This window comes from Cygnus olor, chromosome 13 (assembly GCF_009769625.2).
Source record: "Cygnus olor isolate bCygOlo1 chromosome 13, bCygOlo1.pri.v2, whole genome shotgun sequence".
In the NCBI taxonomy this organism is placed as follows: domain Eukaryota; kingdom Metazoa; phylum Chordata; class Aves; order Anseriformes; family Anatidae; genus Cygnus; species Cygnus olor.
The window spans coordinates 10,613,842-10,640,795 of record NC_049181.1 but is presented as its reverse complement, the minus strand read 5'-3'; the positions used below and the strand labels follow the sequence as shown (position 1 = coordinate 10,640,795).

The window sequence follows — 26,954 nt, the reverse complement described above, 5'->3', positions numbered from 1 at the left end:
CGTTGGCTGTTGTCGGTACAAAAGCCTGCTTTTCCTGGTTAGCAGGGTCACTCCAAAGCGGGATGGCCAGCAAGCAGCCAGTGTTCAAACATGCTCAGAGCACTCTGTGCCAGGGAAACGATTAATCTGCCAGCCCTGGATGCTCTGCAGCACTGGGGAACGTCAGAAATCCAGTTACCTATTGTGGAGTTGGTACCTCTATGGTTCATCCTCACCTTCGTTGCCAGTTTTACGTGAAGGAAGCTTTAACAGGACAGGGAGCTGTGCTTTGGAAAGGGTGTCTCAAAGCGTAGGTCTCTCCGTGTCTAGCAGTGACGGAAAGCTGCCCCTGCCTGCACGTGTGTGGGAGCAGCATGAGCAGAGGTGTGGGGGGCTGGCAGGCAGAAATCTCAGAGGGCAGCACTTGGATTTGAAAGCCCGGTCTGGTTCCCATCTGTGGAGACTCCAAGGGTGAGCAAGCCATGACTGGGGAGTTTGCAGTCGGCAGCATAGCATGTACAGCAAGTCCTGTTTGAAGGCTCCTGGCAAGAGTGCAGGTCATGGTGATGTTTTTTAACAGCAAGTTGGTATTATAAAAAGAACACTGTCTCAACTGAGATTCCCTGGGCAGAGGCGAAAGACATTCAGACAAGGACAGCCCTGCTGGTGTTGTTGCAGAAGTGAAACAGATGGGAAGTTCAGCGTGTCACCTTGAAAACACAGATCAGCAGAGCTCTGCTCCTTTTGTCCTTGTGAGCTCCCCCAGTCACTACGGCGTCACGGTCAGAAAGCTCTCCGGGGTGTGACTTGGAGGGAGGAGGATCTTGCAGGCATAATGGAACTTAGACTCTCATTCTTTTGCTCTTTGTGTTGGGAAGACAAAACTCAGCCTCCCTGCACGCTGAGGTTTGTACAGCCCTGTTGCCCTGGAGGCTTATTCCTTCCTTTCCAGCACACCCTGCATTGAGAAGCAGCACCTGGCCCGGAGCAGGGAAAGGGAGGCATCCCATCCACGAGCGAGGTGTCCTACATCTCTGGCGGGTCAGTGGCAGGACTGAGAGAAGCCTGACACTGCCTCTTGCTGAAGAGCTCAGTGGCAGGCATTACCTGTGCTGTTAGCAGATGTACTTTGTGCTCGCTGCCTTTTACCAGTGCTTGCGTGTGTCATGCCAGCAGCACGCGTCTGCCCACACCCTGCATGGACAAGAAGTTGTGCACCACATTCGATGAGTTTTCTGAAATAAGGTTATTTTATTTGGTTCTCAGAGTGTGGAGAGTTTCTCTAGACCTTTTTTGTGTGTTCCCCGTGACGTGGAGCTGGCTGCGGTGAGCAGCCCAGGTGCCGTTAGATCTGTTTGCAGGCGGGGAGGGATGCGTGGGATGTCGTGGAGAGGAAAACGCTCGCCTGCGCAAGGCTGTGTGGGTGGGGAGGTTTGGCCTGAAGGAGAAGCTTCCTCACTTGCCTTGAGCCGTGCAGGGACACCCACCAGCCCTTGAAGGAAATATATCCCATTCCTGGGTCTCCTCCAATAACTCCTGAGATTTCGCTGAACTGCAGCATCCCGAGGGGTTTACACAAAATAGTTGTTTTGTTTAGCAAGTGTTTTATCAAGTGACAGCACGGACCCACCAGGTTCACATCAGCCCACCGAAATACTCGCCGTGCTCCCCAGGCAAGCAGCCTGCTTTATTGCGCTGCAACCAGGGATTTGCTTGGAGGTGCAGGGGGAACTGGGCGCCACGAACAGAGAAAAATATCAGAACAATAAAAGCTAGAATGAGACTGGCTAGGATATTAATCTCTCATCCTAGCTGTTATTTAGGATTTTTCCAAGGTTTCTCTCAAGTAGAGGAAAATGAAAGAACCTGTTTCCAGATTTCTCTCTCCTCTATTTGGAGGTTTTCTTGTTGCTGTTAAATGAAAGTGAAGTTAAAAAAAAAATCTTTAAATCCGTAACTTTATCCTTATTTAGGAAGACATCTTCATCTTGTGGCTTTCCTGTTCTCTTTGGCATTTGTCAGAAAGTTGAGCTCTTAAAGAAAACAGAAGAATCTCATAGATGAATACAGGGGGACTATGGGGTGCCAGTTCCTCTGTACCCCATCAATTGCACCCTTTAGGGGTGGCAGCTGGATTGCACACACAAACTTCCTTTGAGCCATTTGCAAATTACACAACACAAGATCTCCTGGCACTGTACAACTGTGTTTATTTGGTGTACAAGGTAACCTGAAAATACAAAATGCGGATTTCAGGTTGTGTCGTGCTAACCCTGTGAGTTGAAGCTCTTAGTCTGAAACTGGATGGCCCTAACTCACATCATCTCTGAATGCAGGGTGGGACTTGATCCCAAGTAGAACTGCTGGGAATGAAAATGTCAGCTTTTTCTCTTAAATGACTTTTCACAATTAAATTCCATAGCTTTTCACTTAGACTTTTTTTTTTTCTTTTCAAGATTAAATATTCCTGTATTTATGTGACACCCCCTTATTTCCCCAAATGCTTTTTTACAGGACAGATTTTTTTTTTAATTGAATGTTTTGAATTTTACCTTTTTCTGGAACTGGGTTTCCACCAGCATCTGTGCCGTCCACATGAGGAGAACGAGGACTGATCAGTGACGTGCGGCAGTGCCAGGTGATGAGGGTGACCAAGAGCCAGCAGGGACATGCTGTAAGGCTGAGCTGGATCCAGGCCCACACAGCCAGCAATGCTGATGCTGCAGGGTGTTTCTTGGCTTTAGATAAACTCACGTGATAGTATTCAGGGTAGGCAGTCTTCAGCGTTTGCCTTACTGGCAATTTGTGTTATTTTATGACTGAAGTTTGGTGTAAGATGGCATGCATGCCAACATGTGCGTGCTACTACACATGTGATCCAAATGGCACAGCCTAACTCTTACAATGATCCCTCTTCTTTCTCTAGTTCCTTCTGTTGAAAGAACTAAAAAGCCCATGCTGTTACAGAGAAGTTAACAGCCTCCATGTGCCGCACAGCAGATGGTATGGTAATGTTGGGGGCGTATTTTACAATAGCCTTTTTTCCACATGGGGAAATTGAGGTATAGAGAAGTCTCCTTCTGATGCCTGAGCATGAAGCAGTGACAGAGAGAACCTGCAGGTGCGGGAGTTCAAGAAACAGCCCTTCCATAAGTTTTAGGGGCTGAGCCCTCAATCATCCTGCCCTCAAGTCCCTAGGAGAGCAGCAGGTTGCTTTCTGGGTGTGTAGCTCTGTGGAGTGCATCTCATTCAAACAGCGTATGTGAGACCTCTGAGGCAGGATCTGTGCAAAGAAAAAGCATCTCTCCAAACTGTTTTTGTTGCCCAGGGCTGGTGCTTTGGGCAGTTTGCAGCCAGCCATGTAAGTCTCCTGAAGAGAGCATGGAGATAAAGTCAGAAGGTCCTCATACGACCACAGAGTGCCCCCCTCACTAGCCAAGGTGTCCACAGAGGCCTCCTCGGAAGGAAGAGGAATATGGCAAGCACGGTATCCATGGGTCAGAGGACTGGCCATCCAGGGAAGGCAGTGAATTATGAATAATAATAGCTAGAAGGAGTTATTGGTGAGATGCCCAAAGGCCAGGGCATGCGTGTATAAATTTTGCCTCGGCTAATTCTGAATGAAAATCCATTTGTAAATACCAACATCTCCCAAAGGATTCCTCGCATAAAGGCAAGGCACCTACCTCAGCCAATAAGTTCTTCCTCGTGTATAACTGTGCTTATAATAGCCACCAAAATTAGATCAAACGACAGGACAGTGACAATAACAGCTCAGATTTTACAGAGGAGCTGAATGACTTGTGTGCTGCGCTTTTTGCAAAGGCAGGCTATCAATGGCACAAGAGGAGCTCTTTAATGCTGATCCCTTCTGAAAGCCTGGGCTTGACAGCAAGTGCTAAAACCCCGGGATATCTGACCCTCAGCTCTCCCAGGACTTTAGCACTGGTTATCCCAGACCTGACTACTGAATTTCACAGCAGGGCCTCTGACCTGAGCAGCCAGCTCTGAATTGAGCTCTCACAGGTTGTTCCAGTTAAGAGGTGAAAATGATGGTGGCGTCAAACCTGGATTTATCATTGCAGTTTTGGTTGCTTTCTCCTACGCCAGAGGTGTTCCTGAGGAGGAGCAATGTGAGCTTATACTGGCTCAAACAGGGTTTGTCTGGGTGGGGGAGAATATGTCAAATGTATTATTTTGTCCCCAACAGCTGGCAAGGAAAAGAAAATGGCCCCAAGCAGAATGAAGTCAGATTTCACCTTCAATGTCATTTTCTTGGGCTCCCACTACCTAATCTTGTCCCTGCTGTGCTAATGTTTCTTTGCCCACCTAAGGGCTCCATCTCACTGTTTCACCACTTAAGACGTGTCTCTGTGTCCAAGTAGCACCCAGGACAACACAGAGCACTCAAATGCAGGAGTGGGCTTTCCCCACCTCCTGTGTTCAGAGGGTGGATGTGCTTGTGCACCTGGCTTTGAGGGCTGCTGTTATCCTAGCTCTGTGCCTCTGAAAGGGAGTGCTGTGCCTCCTCATGTCTGTTTTGAATCATTTGTCAAGGCAATGCCATCACTTTTATCATGCTTTAGCTTAACGTGCAGCATCTGTCCCTATTTAGAGCTACATTAGGACCTCATCCCCATCACTTTGGTTCATCCCTATGTCTAACCAGGGTGAAGTATCAGCCTAGAAAGTGAATTGACCGCCTGATGGCAAATATTCTTTTCTCATGATCTCATTTCTATGCAAGGGACGTTTTTGGTAGCAATCACTCATCACTGGTTGGCTGACAGTCGAACGAGGGCGAGGAAAATGAAGCAGGAGTTGTGAGCTGCCCTGCCCTGCCTCCCCCAAGCAGGACACGATGTCCAAGGGAGCGTCCTAAGAGCACCACATCTATTTTAATGGCACCGTTTGAAGAAGCCAGCTCTGAACCAGCAGTGAGGGCAGCGGAGGGAGGACGTGCTGCAGTCATAAAAATTCCGCGGGGATAAATCAATAGAGGGTCGAGGAGAGTGGGAGGGAGATGGCAAGTCAGGCTTTGTTCGTCTTTGCACACAGGAGAGGGGGAAACAATGCCTCTGTGGTCATGGCTGTTTAACAGGAGTGAAAGGGAGCAAAGTCCAAGTCAGAGAAGAGCTGGCAGAAGCAGGTGAAAGCCTTTAGTATGGGCTGGTGGACCTGGATTTGGGGGTCTGGTTCAGACAGCCACTGAGTGCCAGACATGCTCCTGCACGGCACTAATTAGCACCTTCTCAGGCAGGCTGAAAAAGAGGGTAAGGAGCAAATTGACTCGCAGCGGCAGCAAGCCGCAGAACAGTGGGCTAATGATGTGGACCAGTGCCAGTCCAATCCAGACGGGAGCTAGTGAGCCAGTGCTAGCTAGGTGAGCTCAGACACCCTGCCTCTCACCAAAACCAAAGGTTCTCATTCTGGTGGAAACTCTGTTTTCTGCCTGCAAAATACTCAAGCAAATTTTGAACTGGCTGCACCGAAAAAAAAAAAGAGCTGCGTCAATAGCAGCTCCTCCCCAGCTTTCTTCTCTAATCTTCAGCAAGGGGTATCTGCCCAGGAACCCTTAGTGCCTTAGTTTTTTTATATAAATGATTTACACTATAAGCTCTGTATTCAAAGGCTTGATTTTCACCAGGTTTATGTACACCAATACTATTGCTACATGTACGGAGCGCTGCTGGGCTGTATGCTAACAAATAATAGAAAAATACTGGCTGTGCATCTTCTCTGATAAGCTGGCAAGCAGCTTTCCTTGCCTGTGTATGAGATGTGTAGCCTAACTTAGGACTGGGCTCAGCCAGCGTGCCCTCTGCCCCTCCGTGCCTGTGCTCAGGAGTGTTTTCTTTGTGTTACCTAGCAAGAGGAAGCCCAAGCCCTTGTTCATATGGTCTGGGCTGTCTGTGGGTCAGGCCAAACATGTTACGGCTCAGCCCACCAGCCAACAGAGTGCTCGGGCCTGCTCAAGTGTGCTCTGCATGTCCTAACCCTGAAGAAGAGATGAGCTAGGAAAGCTGTCGGTGGTTACCAACACCAGCTCCCAAACTTAAGAGGCAAATGCTCTGGCTGTGACTCCAAACCGGTGCCCTCCAGACCAGGGCACAGGGCGCTGCTTTGCCTGAGTCCCTCTCAGAAAAGTGTGTTTTTCCTTCTCTTCCACAGGAATACACCATTGATATATTCTTTGCTCAGACGTGGTACGACCGGCGTCTCCGTTTCAACAGCACCTTGAAGGCCCTCACGCTGAACACCAACATGGTGAGCCGCATCTGGATCCCAGACACCTTTTTTAGGAACTCCAAGCGGGCTGATTCCCACTGGATAACCACTCCTAATCAGCTCCTCCGCATTTGGAACGATGGCAAAGTGCTCTACACGCTCAGGTAGGTGCAGCAGGCACCACAGCTGGGCTGAAGAGGTGAGGGACCAGGGAGCTGATCAAGGTAGAGGAGAGATCCAGCTGTCCTGGGACAAAATAGTGGAGATGCCTCCCAGTGCTGATGTTCTCACACATGTAGCACTGCTCACAGAATGGGCCTCCTCTTCCCAAGACAAAGGGTCCCCCTAAAAAATCAAACCATTTTTCTGTACCATACCAATAGAAAAGTCAAAAGTATCACAGGTTTCCCGAACCAAAATCCTTGAAATGTTTGTGTTGGTCATCCAGCTATTTTGGTTTGATAATAAACTTTTGGCTTTTGTTCCCATAAATTTCCACTCTCATAAATGAATCTGAAAAGCTCTCTAAACAAAAAGGCTTTTTGAATGTGAAAATTAGATGGTTTTCCTCAGTTTGAAAATATCCAAACATATGCTTTGTTTTGCTGCTGTTTTGAAATGTTCCTGCAAACAGACTGATCTTCAACAAATTAGTGTCTCTCTTTCAAGGAAGCGAGAATCCCTTTGTCACATCATGGTGTTGAAATCAAACCACCTTCACCAGCACGAAATCTCAGCCTTCCTTTCCCTCTCTCTGCTTCTTTTCTCTCTCAGGCTGACGATCGAGGCTGAATGCCTGCTCCAGCTGCAGAATTTCCCAATGGACACTCACTCCTGCCCTTTGGTTTTCTCTAGTTGTGAGTATCCATATTTCAGAAATAGTTTTAGAAGGCAAGTAGAGAAACTTCAGTAGGGTAAAACTCTCTTCAGAGGAAACTATCTTCCCTTTTAGCTACGTTTTCACCTGATCTCTACATCCCTCTTCCTAGGCCATTACCCACCATTACCTGGAGCATCCCCACAGTCCTGGGCTAGCAGTTATTCAGATGCAGATTCACAAACCTCTGAGTTTCTTCTTAATTAGGGCGGACAGTTGGAGGTGTTTATTTCGTTGACCTTCTGGTCACTCTGACCTCCTAAACGTGATATATCCCTTCAGCTGGCAGACCAGTGACACAAGTCCTACATTGCATCGTCACTCTTCTGCTCTCCAAGGGAACAGCTTGGCTTTCCAGACCAAGGGAGACACCATCCTCAGAGAGAAGCCCACTTGCTGTACCAAAGGCAATTGAAAGGAGGAGTACTCACAAACACACGCACACACCCTCAGTCCCCATTTGTACATTCTCATCAGTAGATAGGGCTGCCAATGTTGGCACATCTCCACTGGTAATTTTGCCTTTCTGCACCAAGAGATTCCTGCCTTCGTGCGTTGGCTGGAAATCTGATTTAGTCACAGTGGCCCTGTTTTGGCCGCTCCCACTTCCCCTGCCACCGAAGAGATGCAGCTCACATGGTGCTGAGGTGCATCAGAGGGAGGCAGCATGCTGAGGAGATAACACCACCGCATCTCCCGCCACCCCTCGTTCTTTGCTAATTAACAGTGCACGCCATACATTCTTGATAATTAGAAGCACACTTTTAGTTAGCTGCCAAGCTTTGCTCCTTCCCTCCTCTGAGGAGCTTTCTTGTAGGTGTTGAGGTCCCTGCCTGACAGTAGGCTCGTGTCTTTGCCAAGAAAGCCAGAGCCAGGAGAAGCCATGCTCCAGCCTGCAGGAGCCAGGTCTCTTTCTCCGTGGAGCAAATCCGGGGTGCATTACCTCTTCTTCTCCTTACAAACATCAGCTCCCAGGGTGAGAGGTGCAGAGACTGTCGGAGCAGACCCAGCCATGCTTCTTCTCATGTTTGCAGCTTTGTATTCTTGGTGTACTCATGCCTGGGAAGGAAGGGTAGCCATGAGGACTGGCAGCCCCTTGCTGCCTCAGGATGCTAAAACACTTAAAAATCTCGGGCTGGCAGAGTCCTTTTACACAACCCGAGTCTACTTCCCACCATTGCAGTCCTTAGAAAGGCTCCGTTTCCAGCATTATTTTACCCTTCCCTAGGACTCAAAGTGGCCCCCAAAGGGAGCTGCAGTCCCTGCTCCCGTTGCATGTGGGGATGCCTAAGGTAATCTGACCAAAGGGCATCAGAAACACCTGCCTCAAAACTTCATGTTAGCAAAGCATCTGGAAGGAGATGCAAGTGCGTTTGTAATCAGGGTGGTGTAGGGGATGGTTGCACATGATTTATGGTTGGACTCGAAGATCTTGGAGGTCTTTTCCAACCTACATGATTCTATTCTGTGATTCTATAATGTACTCTATGTCCTTGCCCCTTTTCCCAGACGGCTACCCACGTGAGGAGATTGTCTATCGCTGGCGGCGCTATTCCATTGAGGTCTCCGACCAGCGCACCTGGAGGCTCTACCAGTTTGACTTCACGGGGCTGAGGAACACCTCGGAAGTTCTCAGGACTGGGGCAGGTGAGGCAAAGGGAGACAGCCCACAGAAACAGCAGTGTGTCGGAGACCTCACGGGATGCAGAGGAGTCACCAGACAGCTCCGTGGGTGGGAAGAGAGGTCACAAGAGCACAGTTAGAAGAACATAAGAGTGAAAAGATGGACCTTTGCTAGAAGGAGCGGAAGTAATGGAGATGAAAGGTGAGGGGAAGCTGAAGCAGGTGTAGGTCGGAACTACAGACATCTGTGAACTGTAGGGTGACAATGCTGAGGTGAACGAATCCCTAATCAAAGGGTCAGAAGGGAGAGGAGATGGAATTCAGATCCCCTCTAGCTGGAGTATGTGCATGCTGTGTAGATCCCTGGGTGACTGTAGTTGGAACATGTCTTGAGAAATCAGAACTTGCAGGTCTTAATCCTGTCTCAGTCTTTCCTTATGTAAAGTGGTGTGAGGCTGATAAACACCTGAATTGTAATTTAATAGCCAAAAACATTGCTGTGTGGGTGAAGAAATGAGGTGATGGGGGCCCTTCAGCTCCTCCTCATAGTAGCTCACATCCCCTTTCCCTCCTACAGACTACTGGGGAAAGCCTCTTTGGGTTCCTTCAGGTGGGGTCATATTTTGGCTTATATTTTTCAGCCCTCTGAAGGAGCAAGTTCAAGCAGTGTTTCTCCCACCCAGAGAATGTTGCTATTGCCCACGCTGGCAGCCAGCCTTTAACTTGGGCAGCACAAACCGAGAATAGGAGTGGTGCAGTGAAAGTGTCTTGAATGCATTAGTGTTTGTCTGATGTTTGTAATTCTGTTTCTTGGTAATTGCTTGCAAGCTCCATCTTAACTCTAGAGCTGTCGGGTTGCTTTCTTTCAATACACACTAAGAGTCTGAAAAAGAGGAAGAACCTCAGCTGTAAGTTGCCAAATGAGCAATTAGGATGTGTAGTACCATATGTCTTTTCCAAGGGTAGAATCAGAGTCAATGGAAGTGATTGAAGGACGTCTCCTTTGTCGCAGCTCAGGTAGTTAGTTGACAAGTCAGGCCATGTAGTCTGCTACAGCTAAATAGCTTTCTATAAAAAAAGAAGCCCTTGCAGCGATCAGCTGAGGTTGAATACTCTCTTCAATTTCTTCCCTGAAACTTTCCCAGACGGTGTGCTGTTCAGTGTGCTTGGATACACAGCAAGGCCAGTACAAATGCAGCCTTGTGGCCACATAACCAGCTAGACAGTTAGGCAAGCACAAAGTCAGCTCTTAAATTGGTCACAAAGTCAGAAAGTCAGGCAGGCACAGAGCCAGCTTGCCAGACAGGTAGCCACAGAAACACTCCAAATTCTGAAGCGTTCTTATTCCTGTGTTTTAGGAAGCCACGTGTTATGATTCCAATGTCTCTGTCACTTTTTCCTAGGGGAGTACATGGTGATGACAGTTTCTTTTGACCTAAGTAGACGTATGGGTTATTTTGCCATTCAGACCTATATTCCCTGCATCCTGACTGTTGTTCTCTCCTGGGTTTCCTTCTGGATCAAGAGAGACTCTACACCAGCCAGGACTTCTCTGGGTAAGAGACAGATTTTTGCATGCTGACTGCTGCAAGGCTAGCAGACTGATAGTGTTGGAGTATGGAAACTCCTAAAACACTTCAGCATTATTCAGCTTAATAAAGAGTACCACTCATCCACCTGTTTGTAGCAATGTTCTCAAGCTCAACTAAATCCCTAGCTGTGCTTGCTTGGACTACTGGCTTATTTCAGGATGGCACAAGACTCTCATTTCTTGATCTGAGACCTGAACACGGCCTTTTCCAAGCTGACGATGTGGTGTTCTCATGCTCCAAAGGGGAGAGGGAAGGAGTGTGCTGTGGCATTGCAATGCTGGCCCCTGACACATGCATGTGTTCTGTGTCTCCTCGTGACTTCCCAAGGGCTCAGTAGGTCCAGTGACATGAAGGCTGTAGGGTAATGAGCAAAGTTGCTCTGCCATATCCACAGAGTCCCAAGCTCTGGCAGGAGCTGCAAGCCTGGTAGGAAGATCTACCTATTGCTTAGATCTGCTCTGCAATCTGCAGTGGCTCTTTGAGGTAGAATAAAAAGCTTATGTTGATTGAATCCTGCTCTGATAGGAGCTAGAGAGGGCTTTACAAATCTTTAAAGTGCTTTGGCTGTATCTGAATTTTGCAGCAAGCTCTGCTTCCTAGCGCTGCCCTTCCCACCAGCCCTGCTGACTTTCCCTTAATTGGAGGTTGTATTCCCAGCCTGCCTGCAGGCTTCTGCGGGGAGGGAGAGGAGAGGGGCTGTCAGCATCAGGCAGGGCTATTCAGAGTCCATCCATTCTGACCAGCCATCCTCACCTCCCTATCAAAACCAGTTCACTTTGTGTCCATGAATAGGGCAGGAGACGAACTGGGGTGTTGTTTCCAATGGAGGTGAAGGTATGTCATAGTCCATGGCTGGGGAAGGAATGAACAACAAGAGGCGAAAAGACACCACTGTGGTGCATGACTCAAAAAACAGGCAGGCTCCCCCAGAAGGCAGGCCCTCTCTGTGGGAAGTGACCTCTGCACATCAAGAGTAATGTATTCTCTCAACAGCCCCTGTTGTACTTTATATAAATGATCCCTGGCACATTTGAAGCCCGTCAGCCTGCGTTAGGGAGATGTGAACCGGACCGGTTCCATTGGCATTTCAAATGTATGGGAAGTCACATCGCAGCTGCTAATGCAAATACCTCAGGAAAATACGGAAAGCTCTTGCTATGCCCCTACCCAGAGCCATTGGGGTGAGCACAGAAATGGGTGGCAGGTGGATTTAGAGGAGTGCTAGAGTGCGGGAAGAGTTGCTGCTGCTCCTCCACATCCTAAAAACAGTGGAGTATGGTCAGAGGTCACTGCAGGACCGCAGTCTGGCTAAGCAGAGCAAAAAAAGGGACCAGACAGCCAGAGGCATTTCTCTCCCACAGAAGGGAAATGGAGGTGTTCTGGGGACTGGGTGCATGCAGAAGACAGAAGTGTTCTTCTTCATTACCCAAACCAGCTCTTTTTCCTCTTAGGTATTACCACTGTGCTAACAATGACCACTCTGAGTACCATCTCCCGCAAGCACCTTCCCCGTGTTTCCTACATCACAGCCATGGACCTCTTCGTCTCTGTGTGCTTCATCTTCGTCTTCGCAGCTCTCATGGAGTACGCTACACTCAACTACTTGGTGGGAAACAAGAAACCACTGGAGCACAACAGCAGGAAAGCTAGGCTGGTAGGTTGAAGGGGCTAGCAGAGCTAGTTATTGTTACAACCCCAAGTCATTTAGGAATATCCCTCCTGAGCCTGCACTGGAAACTGCTGAAGTTGTTTAGTGTGTGGGCTCTGCTGTGTTCATAGAGTCCTCAGACCAACGTGTGTGCTGGGTCAGAGCACCTGAAAGTGAGCCACAACAACGAAAACAAACAACAACAACAAAACAACACCAAGGCTCCCATAAAACAAGGAGGTGGCCCCAGCAGGTGAGAGCAACCAGAAGACATATGCACTGTGTGCTCTGCCTTCAGAGACAGCTGACATCAGAGGAATGAAGGAGGAGGCTAGCACAGCTGAAACCAAACAGCCCATTTGCTGACTATCAGTGGCAGAGCTGGGGAATCAGAGCAAGTAGCTCTTTGCTGCCTAAACCCATGCCCTAGGATGCCAGGGAGGAAACTCGCATTCATGCAGGGAGCTGCCAAATCTTCACAGCATGCCAAGGTGGTTATCTACAACCAGGTGCAGAGATGGGAGGGGATCAGTCACCTCCCTCCATTGAACTGTGCCTATGTTATGAACTAATTGCCAGTTGCATAAGTTTGGATGTCTAAAACGTGATCTCTTGCCTTTTTCTTTAATCCACTTATCTCTCTTCATTACAGCCACCTGCTGGCGCACAGGTGATGCCATCCTTCACTGCCATCAACATCAACAACATCATGCATTGGCCCCCAGAGATAGAGGATGATGAAGATGAAGACCCTGGCTCCCCATGCCTGGAAGGAAAGGAATGTGAGAGGTTCTTCTGCTGCATTGAGGACTGTCAGACAGGGATGTGGCGGGAGGGGAGGGTCCGCATTCATATCTCCCGCCTGGACTCCTACTCCCGTGTCTTCTTCCCCACCGCCTTCCTGCTCTTCAACATTGTCTACTGGATTGCATATCTCTATCTCTAGCTGTCCTTTGTTCTCAGCTGGAATGGACTGGAAGCCAGAAGACAGGCTTTTCAAGGAGCATAGAGAACGGTGTCTCTTCCATTTAGTCGATTGTCATTCTGAACAATCCAACCTGGTGAACTCCTTCATCCCGCTCTCTCATCTCTTCTGAGAAGAACCAGACGGCTTTTTTTTTTTTAGCCCCCAATCCTATCTCTTTAGATAATCTTCCCTTCCCAAAAACCCTCTCTCCAGCACCACCAGCATTTTACTCCTTGTAAGATTGCCCAGAAAGTTCTATTTCCCAAAACATTAGGGATTTTGTCAAGAACTAAATCCTTAATGTTTATTTTTTTTCATCCACTCCCACTGCAAAAATTCATGGGAAATGATTATAAATGGAGTTTTCTGCATAGCTAAGTCTGCAAAGGAAATAAAGCAGATTTTACAACTTCTGGACCATCTCAACCAGAATAGACTTTGTGTTAGGGGCTTGCCTGGGGGCTTCTAGGTCAGAAAGAGAGAAGGGGGGTGAATGAGGGTGGCAATACAGCTTTCCCACAGTAGCTGGGCTTGGTGAAAATGTTTTGAACCTGCCCAGAAAGCTGACAGTGGCACAGACAAGAATGGAGTAGCCAAAAGCCTCCACCAGCTCCACATAGGATATCTGTGGAGATATTGCTCGTGGATTGCTTCACTACTTGTACCAAGCAGCAACCAAGGCATCCACTCAGTGAGGCATTTTTCCTCAGACAGTGGTGAAAAGCACCTCGTAAGTTTGGAGTGCCTATCTGCCTTACTGGAGCAGACTTTTCAGGGCCCATGCTGGTATTCTGCTTTGTGATCAGGACTTGGAGTGGGGTATGTAGTTTATGTTCAGCATAGCCAAAACTTGTAGAAAATTCCTTATGCTGTGAAGACTAGAAGCAGGTTCATAAGTCCATTGAGTGTTAGCTGTCTTTGGCCTGTTTCGTGTGAGCTGGGCCCTGTTCTACCATACATCATGGTGGGGCAGTGCTCTCTTTCACGAGGACACTTGTTGAAACCATCAGACCTGTGCATGATAATAGGTGCTAACCTGAGAAAGCAGTACTTGAGAAAGGAACACTATCAGCAGTGCTGCACCTACTTGTGGTGGGGAGAGAGAGTTCCTGCAGCTCAGATTTTCTTTTTTTTTTAATATTTAAAAGAAAAGATAGACTTCAATAAAACTGTATGGCTCCTTCCACCTGGAGGGCCACCAAGTCCTACCCCTTTTCTTCCCAAAGTCAGGAAGGGGAGCAAGTGTTACGTGGTAGTTCTCAGGAAGGTCTGACAGAAAGAGCTGGTTCCTAGTGGTCTCGTTTGCTTGTCAGGACCCTGTCCACTGCAACAGGATTCATCAACAACCCCAAAGAAAAGGGCTAGAGAAATGCAAAATACTGACTCAACTGTATTTTGAAATCGTATAATGTGGAAAGGCAAATTCAGGTCCAAGGTCCATAATGTGTACATCATCTGCCTCCCCATTGATACCAACTGCTGATGTGGCCCACAGCATGATTGTGAAAAGCAATGTGAAGCAATGTGACATTAATATTTACTTACTGTGTAAATTACAGACAAAAACATTATTTTTAAAACACACATATTAGAAACAATTGCTACTTAAAAGGCTTGTTGTGAGAAGAAAGCTGGCATGGCTGCAAAGAAAAGTTAGGAACAGCTGGCTTGCAGGACATCTAACAGGGGCAGGAGGTTTTATGTATTCTTAGACAGCAATTTGATCTGTTTTAAAGATGGATTTTGACACTGTTAAATCTGATCTGAATAATGAAGTGTCATGTTTAATTCATTCATAAATACAGCCTTACCTTGGTTGCAGAGGAACAGCTAGAGCGCCTAATTAAGTATACAATAGTACAACACTCAGCTAAGTATAACCTAATGGGGTCAGACCAGCATAGCTCTGGAAAGGGAAATTGTGCCTGTCTAACCTGTTACAGTTCTTTTAAAATACCAAGTAAGAGATAAAGGTTACCCAGAAGCATAATTTGCTTAGCTACTCCGACAGCTTTTGAAAGGATGGAAAGAAATTATGGCGGGTGGTTCTAACTGAGGAAATTGATTTAGCAAAAGAATTATTAAGGAGGTTCTAATTAGAGGAAATTAACTGAGGAGAGGGGGAAAAAGAATTGTTAAGGAGGTTCTAATTAGAGGAAATTAATGTTTTAGAGAGAGAGAGACAGAGAGGGAGAAGTCTAAGAAAAGAATCAAAACAACTTCCAGACAAGGAGGGCTGCTGGGTGACAGTGCCGACTCCCAGCCAGGCGGGTTGATGTTCTGCTCCTGATAGCAAAGTGCTATTAGATGTGGCAATAGAAAAGCCTCCTATGACTCAACTGTACACTGACAGGGAGCTGGATTAGACAGGGACCTGTGATCTCTGCAGGGAGCCAAAAGGAAAGAGCATCCTAGATTAAAATTGGCTCACATGACAGCCTCTGAGTGAAGCGTGTCTCCACATGTCAGAAGGCAGCTGCTGGTGTGTGTGTGGGAGGGGACGCCCTGGCGGTAAACCAGGGCCTGTGCCAAGTACGCTCATTAACAGTACGATGGCGTAAAAGGTGTACAGGCAATGTAGGCTGCAGTGAGCGCAGGCAGCAAAATCTGGAAAGGTAACATGCAAGAAAGGACTGCTGGAAGGGGAAATTCAATGTACATGTCCAAAAGAGTCCAAACATCTCCAATTCATTGGAGCCTCAGAGCTCTTGGGAGCCTTGATGGATGGAGATGATCATCATGGACACCAGAGGAAAGACTTCAGCCTTGAGAGCAGCAGCACGTTGAAATTAGACCTTTAACAAAATGAGTCAGGAGAGAAGCACAGTGTACAAGCGACCTAAGAGGATGACAGGGACTTGGGCAAAGTAGACTTGAAAGATTATAAGATTTCACCCCAAAAAAAGATAAAGCCAACACACACCTAGGTAATTTAACCAATGATGGAGGCTTTGACAGAGGAAAATAGCCTAGCGTGGGCTGGAGCACAAGGAAGCTGATTACTAAGGCTGGGGAAGGAGGAGGGAGGGGGCTTTTTGGCTTAGGGAAATCTGTGCCCATCATAAATAGCTCAATAAATAAAGGCATGCACGAATTCAAGTATGTTGTTAAGTTTCAACAATATCTCAAAAAAGGAAAGCCAAGAAAAGACAGAAAGAAAATTCCACCATTTTTCGAAATTACTTTGCAAAGCTCCAGTCTTCTGAAAACAGGTGTAAGGAATTCAGGGCACAGAGACACTCAGCAGCCATGCGTGGCCCTGCTCAGCCAGGCAGGGGGAGCCGAGCCCCACTGCTCCCTTCCCAAAATTGCATCAGCCACCTGCCTTTCCCTGCATGCTGTAGCTTCTGCCATCACAGTGGGGGGGGGGAGGGGGGGGGGGTTGTGGTATTGTAGTATCTTTCAGATCGGGACAAATGTTGCCTTTTCACCAGAGTCTGACTAGCTCGCTCCAGGGGACACAGCCTGAGGACATCTGGCTAATGAGGGGAACTGGAAATGATTATCTCAGCATTTATGTTTTATGGCTTTTGTTTAGAAGATGAAATAAGTCAGGGGGGAAAAAAAAAAAGTTGATTTCTCATATCGCAGTCTTCAATTCCTATCCTTCCCTCCAAATTATACCAGATAAGGGACCATTTTTAGACTGTAAGCTCTTCAGGGCAGGGACTCTCTTATTGTATGTTTGTACAGGGCCTGGTACTCTAAGGCTTGATCCTTAACGGAGTTTTTGGGATGCTATTTATTATAGATAATAAACAATACTATGGACTATCTGTCTCCAAGAATACTGTCTATCCACATGGTGTAAGAAGACTACAAGTTGTTCCCCATTCCCCTCCCATTGTAATTACTGGAGGTGATTAATATTTTCATTTCCCCAGGAAAAAAAAAAAAAATCTTACTATAAAGTGGGGGAAAATGTTGGTAGTCGGGGGAATTTTGAAAGAAAGGGAGTATTGATGCTAATTGAAAAGCTCTCCCCCCCAAAACACCACAGCAAAATCATCCTAACACAGAAAGCATCACATGGGGCCTGTCTGGGGATAGGACTTGTTTTCTGGCTTCCTTCCTGCCCCGCACCCTTCCCGGGCTGCCCAGAGTTTTCCCGATACGTCAGTGTGCATTTTGCCATCCCCAGGACAGTTTCTCCCACGCGCGGAGCAGGGCCGCGGCAGGGGCCTCCCCATCGTCATGGAAACCATTAGGCCCAGGAGCTGCTGCCAGTGCTCAAACTATAAAATCATTGTGCTTCTAACGTGTTTTTTTATTCTTTTTTTCTCCACCTTTTGAGTGCTAACAGGAGGTGTTGTTATTTTTACTTGAATTGCGGCAAGGGAGTGCTGAGTTTGTGAGCAAGGCTGGGCTGCCCACATGCCCTGGCAGTTGCCAGTGGCCTGCTTGCCCGAGCCAGGCCCACATAGGGCAAAGGGTCCCACAGCTCATGGCCACTTCTCAAGTGAATTTCTTTTTCCCCTTAATGCCAGGCCAGCATGGGAGGGCTGCACAGATGGTGCCTCATACAAAGGCAGGTCATTGATAAAAACGATGTTCTTCCCTTTCTGCTGAACTGCACTATTTTTCTACCCAACCCTAGAAAAGCAGAGCAGGCACAACACATGGTCCTTACTTGCCGGTGGTCTTTAGTTCCGGCTGTTCCTGATCTAGCAGGACTGAGAAGAAGGGGAGAAACTCTCTGCAACCTCAGTTCTCACCATCCCAGGAAGGGAAAACCTCCTTTCTCTCTCTCTGGCACACATTACATGACTTCAGGACTTCAAGCTTTGACAGTTCGCAAAATGTTAAAAACATGAGATTATGGGGGGGGAACTCTATATTAAGTCATTACTTTTTATATTGCTAAAATATATTCGTGATGTCTTCCTCTTAATAGCTCAGATTTATGGGCTCTGGGAAGATTGAATTGAGGAGAACAAGCATGGCCAAAAATTTTTCAAGCTCTGTACTGCAGGGCAAGAAGGCAGACAGAAACAATTCCACCTCTGCAAGCACGACAGGGTTTGGGACAGGTGCTGCCAACCCAGATCTGTGTCCAGATGACTGTTACACCACAGCATTATATTTTTTTTCTCTGCTCCTATGTGTCAATGGAGAGAGGTGGCATGACCTCTTCTTCCCAGCAAGAGAAACTCCTCTTGGAGAAAGGGCATTCATTGCCTGACAGCACCGCACAACCTATGGCAGCCCATTAGTAGCAGGAGGTGCACTCTGAAGTTGCAGGGAACATGTCTAAGCTCCCAATGTTCCCATCACACTGGGTAAAGAAACCAGGAGGAATGCTTTATTGCCTGCAGACCTTCAGGGAAGATGTGTGTTTAGGAAAAAAAAATGTTTTTCTGAAAAACTTGTGCAAGAAAAAATTGACCCTTTTTTTTTTTCAGAGGAATCTCAGTTCTATGCAGCTTTTTTTTTTCTTTTCTGTTGCGGAGTCTTTATCCTATTGTCTGCCATGACTTTACCCCTCTTACTTTTTTTTCCCCTTTCTCCCCACATCTTCCAAAAAAAGTAAATAATAGAGGCCAGGTTTCATCCATCCCAGCCACGCTTCTGGCACCATCTGAGCCCATATGACAGTAACAACACTCCAGGATGGGAGAGAGCAACCGAAACCTTAATAGTCGCTGTAAGCAGGTCGGCATAGCAACATCTCCAGAGAGTGCTCTCCATGGGGTCATTTCCATTCACTTTAGAGACCACTTGGGCTGCTAGAGTGGTATAAAATGGACTCAGAAAAGCTGTTAATTAGGATTAGCAGCTTCAGGAACATCAAGCCACAGTGCTCCAAGCTGAGCCGTTTATCTGAGAGAACTAAGGCCTCTTGAGTGCCTTCTAAATCAAGGCACAGGACACCACATGTCAAGGCAGACAACTTTGGCATCAAATGGCAGAGCCATCTGGTTAACCACAATAGAAGGTTCCTACCTTGGCTCCTGCATGACACTGCAGCAATCTCCTGTGATCAGATCACTTTGCCAAACTCAGATGGCCGTCAGGTCTAAGATGTTCCAGTTAGCTGTACAGGGGCAGGGGGAAAAGCATGGGCCCTTCTTATCAATGCATATTGCACATGGTGTGAATCCACAGGACATATGGTGGCTAACCCCAAATGAAGTTTCTGGATGATACATATGTCATAACAGGTTTGTAGAGCTCCAAGAGAAAGCAAGCGCTGTGGACAAGAAAAATGCACCCATGGTTGTCAGCATGCTTTTTCAAGCCCAGTCACAGACTCCAGGGAGAAACAAGGTAGAAACAAACTTGTGTTTTGCAACTGCTGGAAAATGTCTTTTTTTTTTTTTTTTTCCATAAGCTTCCTTCTCTTCATTAGTCTGCACCAGGAAAGGCCCAAGGAAGGCAATATGTGCCTTATGTGCAACAGTAATACAGGAAGCCAACTTTGCAATAGCTTCTGTCACACACAAGTAAAACAGACTGTGGGGAAAGTGCGCCATTCCCAGGCTGTCGCTGGGCTGGTTTGTGTCTCTTATGTGTTACTGGCCCTGACAAACATCCTAAGGCATTCCATTCTGACACTTCCCCTTTCCAGATGCAAGGTGAAACACAGACAATTCCCTCACATTATTCTGCTTTTCCTGGTGTTTACATCCCCTCCAGGGTAAATCACTACCTAAGTCAGAGCTGAGCTGGAAACAAAACTTCCCAATTGGGAGAGCAGTACCAGCTGCCTTGCATATCACTCTTCCTGGAGAAACACATTAGGTCTGGTCAAAGACATACCCATGGCACCAAGTCAGGCATTGACACTGCAACCTGTCCTTGCCATAATGGAGATCTTCTGTTGTTCCTCTCATGTAAATGCCCTTCACCAATCATTTTAGCACAGTTTCAGCCAGCCCCCAGCAGCATCCAACAGAGATCAACAGCTCAGGGAAGAAAGCCAAGGCAAGGTGTAAGAACAAAAAGCTGCAGGAAGAATTTTGTGAGCTAGAACTATTACACCTCAAAAAAGGAACATGTACAATGCTAGGTGACTACATCTGTGAGTCAGACCAGGCGTGAGTGCTTTGGCCAAGCAGGTACTAAACCAAAAAGCAAAACAAACCACATAGCTCTTGTGGAACCATTTCAAAGTCCCTGCGTGCTCCCTCTGACACTGCAATACAAAAGCCTACAGCCCAGTGGAGAAACATGCTAAGTTTATTCAGGTATTTCCCATTAGTTTCCCAAGATCTCTCAATATTCTGTTTTCAATATATTCATCTAGCAACAAATTATAGATGAGGGAAAAGCATCTCTCCCTAAACCATCCAGAGAACACAAAGCAACAAAACAAAATTAGACAGGGAAACTTTTGAGAGTCATTCAGCTTTCCTTTCCCTCTCCCATTCCAACATTGCTGATAGCCCCAGGACTGCTCCATGCAGCCTAAAGCCAGAAGGTACCTATTTCTGCTGCAGGCATAAACCACTTCACTCCAGAGGAGAAAAGAGGATTTTTTTTTTAAACACAGTTAGACTTTTACTTTCATTTTACATAAGTAACAGAAGAAAAGAGCAATTGCATACTTGTATCTCTCTACTTATCCACCTTGTATATGCTCTTCTGAGTTTGACGGCCCACTTATGCCAAGTGCATGAAATAAAATAACTATCCCTTTCCCTAAACATTCGCTGTTGCGCCCAATATTAAACAGACAAACACCACACACGTGAATACAGCAAAGAGAATACAAAAGCAGTTGTGAGCAGTACAAAGCAAGCCAGGGTGGCTACATAAATATGAAGTCAAATGAAGAACAGCACGTCTGCAGAACAGACAGCATGTTTTTGTCAGACCTTCAGATCCATGTGTCTAAACTGCAAGGCATTTTCTGCGGCATTGATTTTGCTATATCCTATCACATATTTCAAATTTTGGCTTGGTCACCATCTTTTACTGATCAAAAAGGAAGATAAAAACTTACTCTGGGCTGATACATTTTAAAGAAATATTTCTGATTTCTTTAGCCAAGTTTTTGGAACAAATACATTTGTCCTTGAGATAAGTTTTATTTGATCTGCATTGATATTCACAAAGTAGCCCACTTCTCCCTGGCTGAAGAGACTGAATTGTTTGCCACAGAGACTTCAGATAAGTCATTAATTCATGTTGCTGGTTTCAGGGGTTACAGAGTCACCGTTCTATGTGGTCTATACATAGCCAATATTTTTACAGTGCTTAGGACTTGAATTTAAATTCAGCACCAGTCCACGTGTTTATATTAGGGGAAAACTTGGCAGGCTGAAATATAGTTCAGCATATTTCTAACATGGTTTCCTCACTGGGTTTGCTGTCTCCCAGGAAACCTCTTTGGTCTAAGGGCAGGATGAATATACCTCATCTGAGGAAGCTCTGCTATTCCACTTCCACTGAGTGCATAGAGACTTCAGGCTCATGTTAAGAAATTACTTGGTGTCTCCTACAGCTCCCCAAGTCATTATAGGTGTTGGTATTCAAGAATCAGAAAAACCAGAAGATTTTATATTGGATTAATTTCAGTGATAGGTTTTTGTGCCAACATCATTATCAGACTCAATAGTATGAGTCTCCACAGCCATAAAAAGCAAGACCATGAACAGTCACCTTGTAAACTGAGCTAGTGGTGTAAAGCCCTGCCACTTTATGTTATAAAGTCTCATAACCAAGTTTTTATTGACCTTGTAGGATCACAGCTCATGGCGTGAGACACAGTGATCCCCTTTCTTCATTAGCTCAAGCAACAGACACAACTAGTTTGGAAGTCTTGGCTTCCAAATATACAGAAAACTGGGTCCACATACACTGTCCCATTAGTGAAAAGACAGGAAAAAACAACAGTTTCCATGCACAGCATTCCGGAAAAGGAAGCCCATAAATTCAGCCTGTCCCTAGTGCCTGCCTTCTTTCTCAAGGGAGCAGAAATGTATATAAGTTATACATGAATTTACAGGAAGAGCAAAATATGAGTTCAGAAGAAGTTTTACCCCAAAAGGCCTCTGGTAAAAGCAGTTAAAGCATCTGCTCTTACATGTAGTTTATGACTTGGGGTGAAGCAAGCGGAGAAAAAAAATATCCCAAAATAATGTAAAATTTTGACCACCTAAAAACATGTCAGAACAGAAGCAATTTCTCACTGTGATCTAATTCTAGGGCAAATCCAGGCCTCTCTTTGGACGATCAAACTCTTTGTAGGCCGCTTAAAACAGACTTGCGAGTGTGAAGAATGGGGACCTCACTTTCAAGCAAGTAAAGAGCCTGCTGACCCTAGGCTGCACATACTAGCATGCTGTGATATTTCCTGGACCCCTGGCCAGAAGAAGGCAGCAACTCCTACCCCATCCCACTGCACGCAGGCAATTGAAAATTGTTCCAGAGACCACAAGCACCTTGGAGCAGTTTTTTGTGTTTTTTTTTTTTTTCCCAGCAATAGTAGCACAGGTCCACACTGTGCTCCAGGGCAAATCTCTTAATCTGTACACTGTATTCAGGCAACCTGACCCAAAGCAATTAGATTGTCTGCAAAGGGTCTAGATTGAAGAGATAATATTAGATTCGGGCTTTGAGACCTTGTGTTAGGTCATCCAGGCATAGCACTTCCCCCTCCTCCATACAAATAGCATCTAACTTCTCTGGGGCAGCCAGAGGTGGGACACGGTCCTTAGCAGGACCTGCTCAGTGCCTTCTCTCCTCATCCCAGTGACTGCTGCATTGTAAAGGCAGATTATTATATTGCAAAATTTATTTTAGCTATAACTGGGAAAAAGTAATCAAAGCAAATGCAACAGCTCAGGAGGAATCAGAGTAGGATTAGACATTTGTATGAATAAGAATAGCTTCTGTACTTTGACTTGCTGTGATAAAAATAATAAGAACCTCAGTGTTCATGCTGCAGGGCAAAAACCTGATCTCTGAACAACATGTTAGAAAGAAATTAAAGAAAATTCCTCTCCCAGTAGTAGTTCCCAACTGTCCAGGCCACTGCACAGGGTGCTGCCTCACTGGCCACTGCTAGTGGCCATGGCTAGGGGCAAAGCTGGCTGTGAGTCTGCAGTGGATTGCAGGGATCTCCTTGCGTTGTTTGGTTTGTTTCTGTGCAGAGATGGATCACTGCTGCCCCTCTGCCCCTTTGCAAGCTGAGCCATTAAGCTATAATGGCCTTAGCCCCAGCTGATTAATAAACTGGCTTGAGACTGCTGATCTCTCTGGACCATTAAACCTTTCCCCAGCGACTAGTCGTTAATCCCCCAAAGAGTCATCCTAGATGAGGTTGTTGTTAGCCCCATCAATCCTTTTTAAGGCCTCAATTTGCAGCAGAAAGGAGCAGAGAAGGGGGGGGGGACAGTCTGCATTTGTCAGGCCATGCCATCTGTTCCCTCAGGTTACAGACAGCTACACTAGCCCCTGCATGCCAGAGCTTAGCAGTTCCACTGGGGTGAGGGCTGTCACTGTGCAGCACAGACCATCTACCAAAGAGCAAGACACTGCTGCACCAGACATCTGGAGTATTAAGCAAGACCAGGAGAAAAAGACAGCATTTGTTTCCTTAATTGCAATGCCTCTGGCTGGGGCCAGAAGGCACCATAACATATGGTTACCGTAGGAATACCTGCCGTATCAATTTCAGCAGAGATGCTTTCCAACAAACAGGTTTAGGACATGAATTACCCAGAGCATTGCTACTTACAGTCATGAACAAGTCCTCTTGTTCTCCCAGCTTCTGTTTCTAATCCCAGTGTCTTCATTGTAAAACAGCTCACATCTTCAGTAGGAAGACTGTATTTGCTTTATTGATGACTCTGGGAAGTGGCACTTCCTCCACCCTGGCAATAGTCCCCACACACTCTTTCAGCCTCATCCCTGCGTGTCAGCACACTGTCCCCAGTTTTCTTTCCTTACCTCTTCTGGGACTTTTTGCTATCCCCAAATGTTGTTACCACAAGCCATGCTTGCAAGCTTGGTAAGGGAGTAGTGGGAGCAGAGGTGTCACACACTTCACAAAGTAACCTCCAATGCTCATCCTGGATGCAGCACAGAAATCACACCTGCAAAACTGCAGTCAAACATTTCTGGCTTTTCACCTAAAAATTCACAGCTGTTTTTTCCTCTCCTGTCTCTGGGAAGTCACAGCTCTTGAACTCTGGATTTTATGTCATTGTGGGGTTTTGAATGAATGAATGGAGTATGCTTAAGTTCAGATTTTGTAGAGATACAGGTGGAACCAAGCTACTTTTGTAGGACTTTGAGCAGAGCAAACTGTGCCCCAGTCTGGTCTGTGCCGCTGCACATTGTGCTGCTGTTAATGGCCTGCAGGAGCAGTCACAGAAGGGGAGGGAGGGATGGTACTGGTACAAAATTTATGGTATGGACAATATTTATTCTCTGCAACTAGTTGTGTCAAGGATGGGAGCTGCTGAAGTCCAGTGTTCAGGCAGCATCAGAGAAGACAGACTGATAGAAGAGAGAAGAAAGTTTAGAATGGTAGCTTGAGTTAACCATGCCAGTTCTGTCATTTCAGTATCAAACTTCTTAGACCGTGAAATACTTCTTACCATCCACAAGCAAAACCTTTACGTGTTCTCATCAGAGGTGCCGGTATGCTCCTTTACTACCAGCACAGACTATGATTTGGCTCTCTAGCCAGTACTCACCAGATTAATGTGAACACGAGTCTGCAGAAATCATTTGGGCTTTAGCAATGACGGCTGGTGCTAAGTGCACCATACACAGCCAGCAACAGCTGGCCTCCATGGGGAGTGGGGAGAAAAGAAAATAACCACACACACATGTAAAAACCATCAGTTGAGCTCCTGTTAAATGATTAATGCGGTGCACAGAGGAAAGCTTTTCAGCTCTCAGTTCTTCACATGGTTATATAAACCTTAACTCATCCAGCTACCAAGGGCCTGCGTGTGTTTGTGGGCATTAATAGCTGCCGTGGTGCTACAATTAGACCAGAGAATGAAGAGTCCCACAGGGAAATGGAGGAAACCCCACGTTGCTCAAATCATTTAGACATTAACGGAGATAAAACACCGTGGAGAAGTTCTGAAGGGAGGGAGCAATGCTTGGGGGAGGGAGGACTTACAGCCACCACAAAAATTGTTTCTGCCCCTCGTGTCCATGCAATTAACTATGGCCATTAATTATTTAGGATGCTACAGTAATAATTAGTGCAAAGTAATCTTTTCAGCCACTGAAATAGCCTCTGAAGATCTCACAGGGCCTCACAGATTCCCATGCAGGATAGAGGGACACTGAGGGACTGCTAAAGTAAGCCCCTCTGGGAGCAATGGGGAGCTGTGGCCTGGTCCTGCCGGCCCTGTCCCCCAGCCCTCTGTTGGGCACCTGTCAAGAACATCTTGCCTGTGACCCCAAAATCATCCCCGGAGAGTGGTTTTCCCCAAATCCACCATCCATTTTTGTGCTGGTTACTCCCATGGCCTGTCCTAGGAGTGCTCACATTGGTAGCACGTTGCTGTGAGCTCTCACTCTGTCACCCCTAGCCATGGGCCAGGAAACATCTGTGGGCATTGTGCTGATGCCAGAGTTTTTGCATCATCTCAGGGCCTTGTCAGCAACTGTATTCCTCAGCGGGCAGCCAAGGGCCGGAGGTCACTTCCCAGCCCCAAACGTCCCACCCAGAGGACAGGAATGCCCCCTCTTCCCTCCAGCCCAACTTCCATTAACTGGCCCCTACAAGTAAGGATTTAATTCCACACAACATTAAAAAATTTCACAACGCCCACGCCCTGAAGAAACACTGGTGGGCCCACAGCATCAAAGAACGAACTCTGAAAACCAAGACATGCCCCCCCCCCCCTCTTTCTCCACATTCTCTCCGTCCTCCCCCAGGACAGGTCCCAGCTGCTGCTTGGAGCACCCTCAGTGCTTGGAGCGAGCCCACAGGCCTCCTCGCCCAGCCTCCCCGGGACTTGCGTAATGGGAAAGTGTCAGAGATTAGAGACAAGAGAGCAGCGACTGCAATATAAAAGCAAACTGAATAATTAAAGAGAGGAGCTGTTCCTCGCAGAGAACAAAATGAAAGAGTTGTGTGATTTGAGCAGAAGTGACCTTTACACTTCATTACAAGGAGGTGGCGTCCTTATAGGGTTATTAATATTTCCAGCTGAATTAGCTCAGGTTAAAAATGGCTCAAAGGAATGAAGAGGGAGAGGGAGAGTGTGCACAAAAATATATCATTCTGTCTTTTTCTCCTCCTCTTTGCTTTTTACCTCTTTTGTAATTTGTTGGATTGAAAGCAGAAGGGCTGAGTGGCCATCAGGAACAAGGGTTCATTAGTAAGGGTGAGAGCCACAGGATGACCTGGCTGAGAGCTTTTCCCTCCCTGCTGGCCCTGCTTCAGCAAGCAGTCTGTGCGATGCCTCTGTGGCTGTTTCCCCACATTCTCACCTAGGGTACAGAGCACACCTTCATTCACCAAGGAGCAAACACATCATGGGACTGACGGCCAAGGTTTTTCTGAGCCACTGGTGGAGGTTGGTGCTGCTGTGGTTGGCTCCGTGTGGAGGATCACCAGGATCATCTAGGGCGTTGCAGGTCTCTTGCCTGCTCTCAGGGTTACTGTTCACTTCCCTCTGGGCCAACTGATTCCCCTTCCTGCTGTCCCATGAGACACCTTCCCACCTTCATCAGTGGGAAAACAGACAACTCTGCTCGGCAAGCTTTACCTCATCAGACTCTGAGGGCACTTACACTCTGACATAAGGAAGGGACACATATCCTCCCTCCCAAATGGAGATGCTGTAGATGACGGAAGGTCATACACACACAGACACTTCCCCCCCCCCTCCCCCCCCCCGTGTGAGCACAGAAAAGGATCTTTCCTTCAGCACATCGCAGCAGACACAGGCCCATACAGCTTTACAAAAGCGTGACTGTCAATAATGTCCCAAAGCACTGAGTGAATTAGATAAGCAAAGCTGAACTCAGCAATCTGAACTTAAATCCAAGCTGCAATTTTGCTGCTCAGAGCCTTGAGGTGTACACAGTTCTGCTTTTTGCTCAGCTCACTCGGTTTCG

The 26,954-nt window shown here is 46.8% G+C and overlaps 1 protein-coding gene across 3 annotated transcripts in view; it reads left to right on the top strand.

Moving 5' to 3' along the window:
* LOC121077352 (gamma-aminobutyric acid receptor subunit gamma-4) overlaps positions 1-16,471 on the top strand; it is a 46,410-nt gene extending 29,939 nt beyond the window's left edge. For all 3 annotated transcript variants that reach the window (XM_040572557.1, XM_040572559.1, XM_040572556.1), the window contains 6 exons: positions 6,151-6,371; positions 6,982-7,064; positions 8,594-8,731; positions 10,111-10,263; positions 11,751-11,953; positions 12,600-16,471. In XM_040572557.1, the coding sequence (XP_040428491.1) occupies positions 6,151-6,371; positions 6,982-7,064; positions 8,594-8,731; positions 10,111-10,263; positions 11,751-11,953; positions 12,600-12,893 (1,092 nt within the window). In that variant the 3' untranslated portion in view covers positions 12,894-16,471. The remainder of the gene's footprint in view (positions 1-6,150; positions 6,372-6,981; positions 7,065-8,593; positions 8,732-10,110; positions 10,264-11,750; positions 11,954-12,599) is intronic.
* The last annotated feature ends 10,483 nt before the right edge of the window (positions 16,472-26,954 follow it).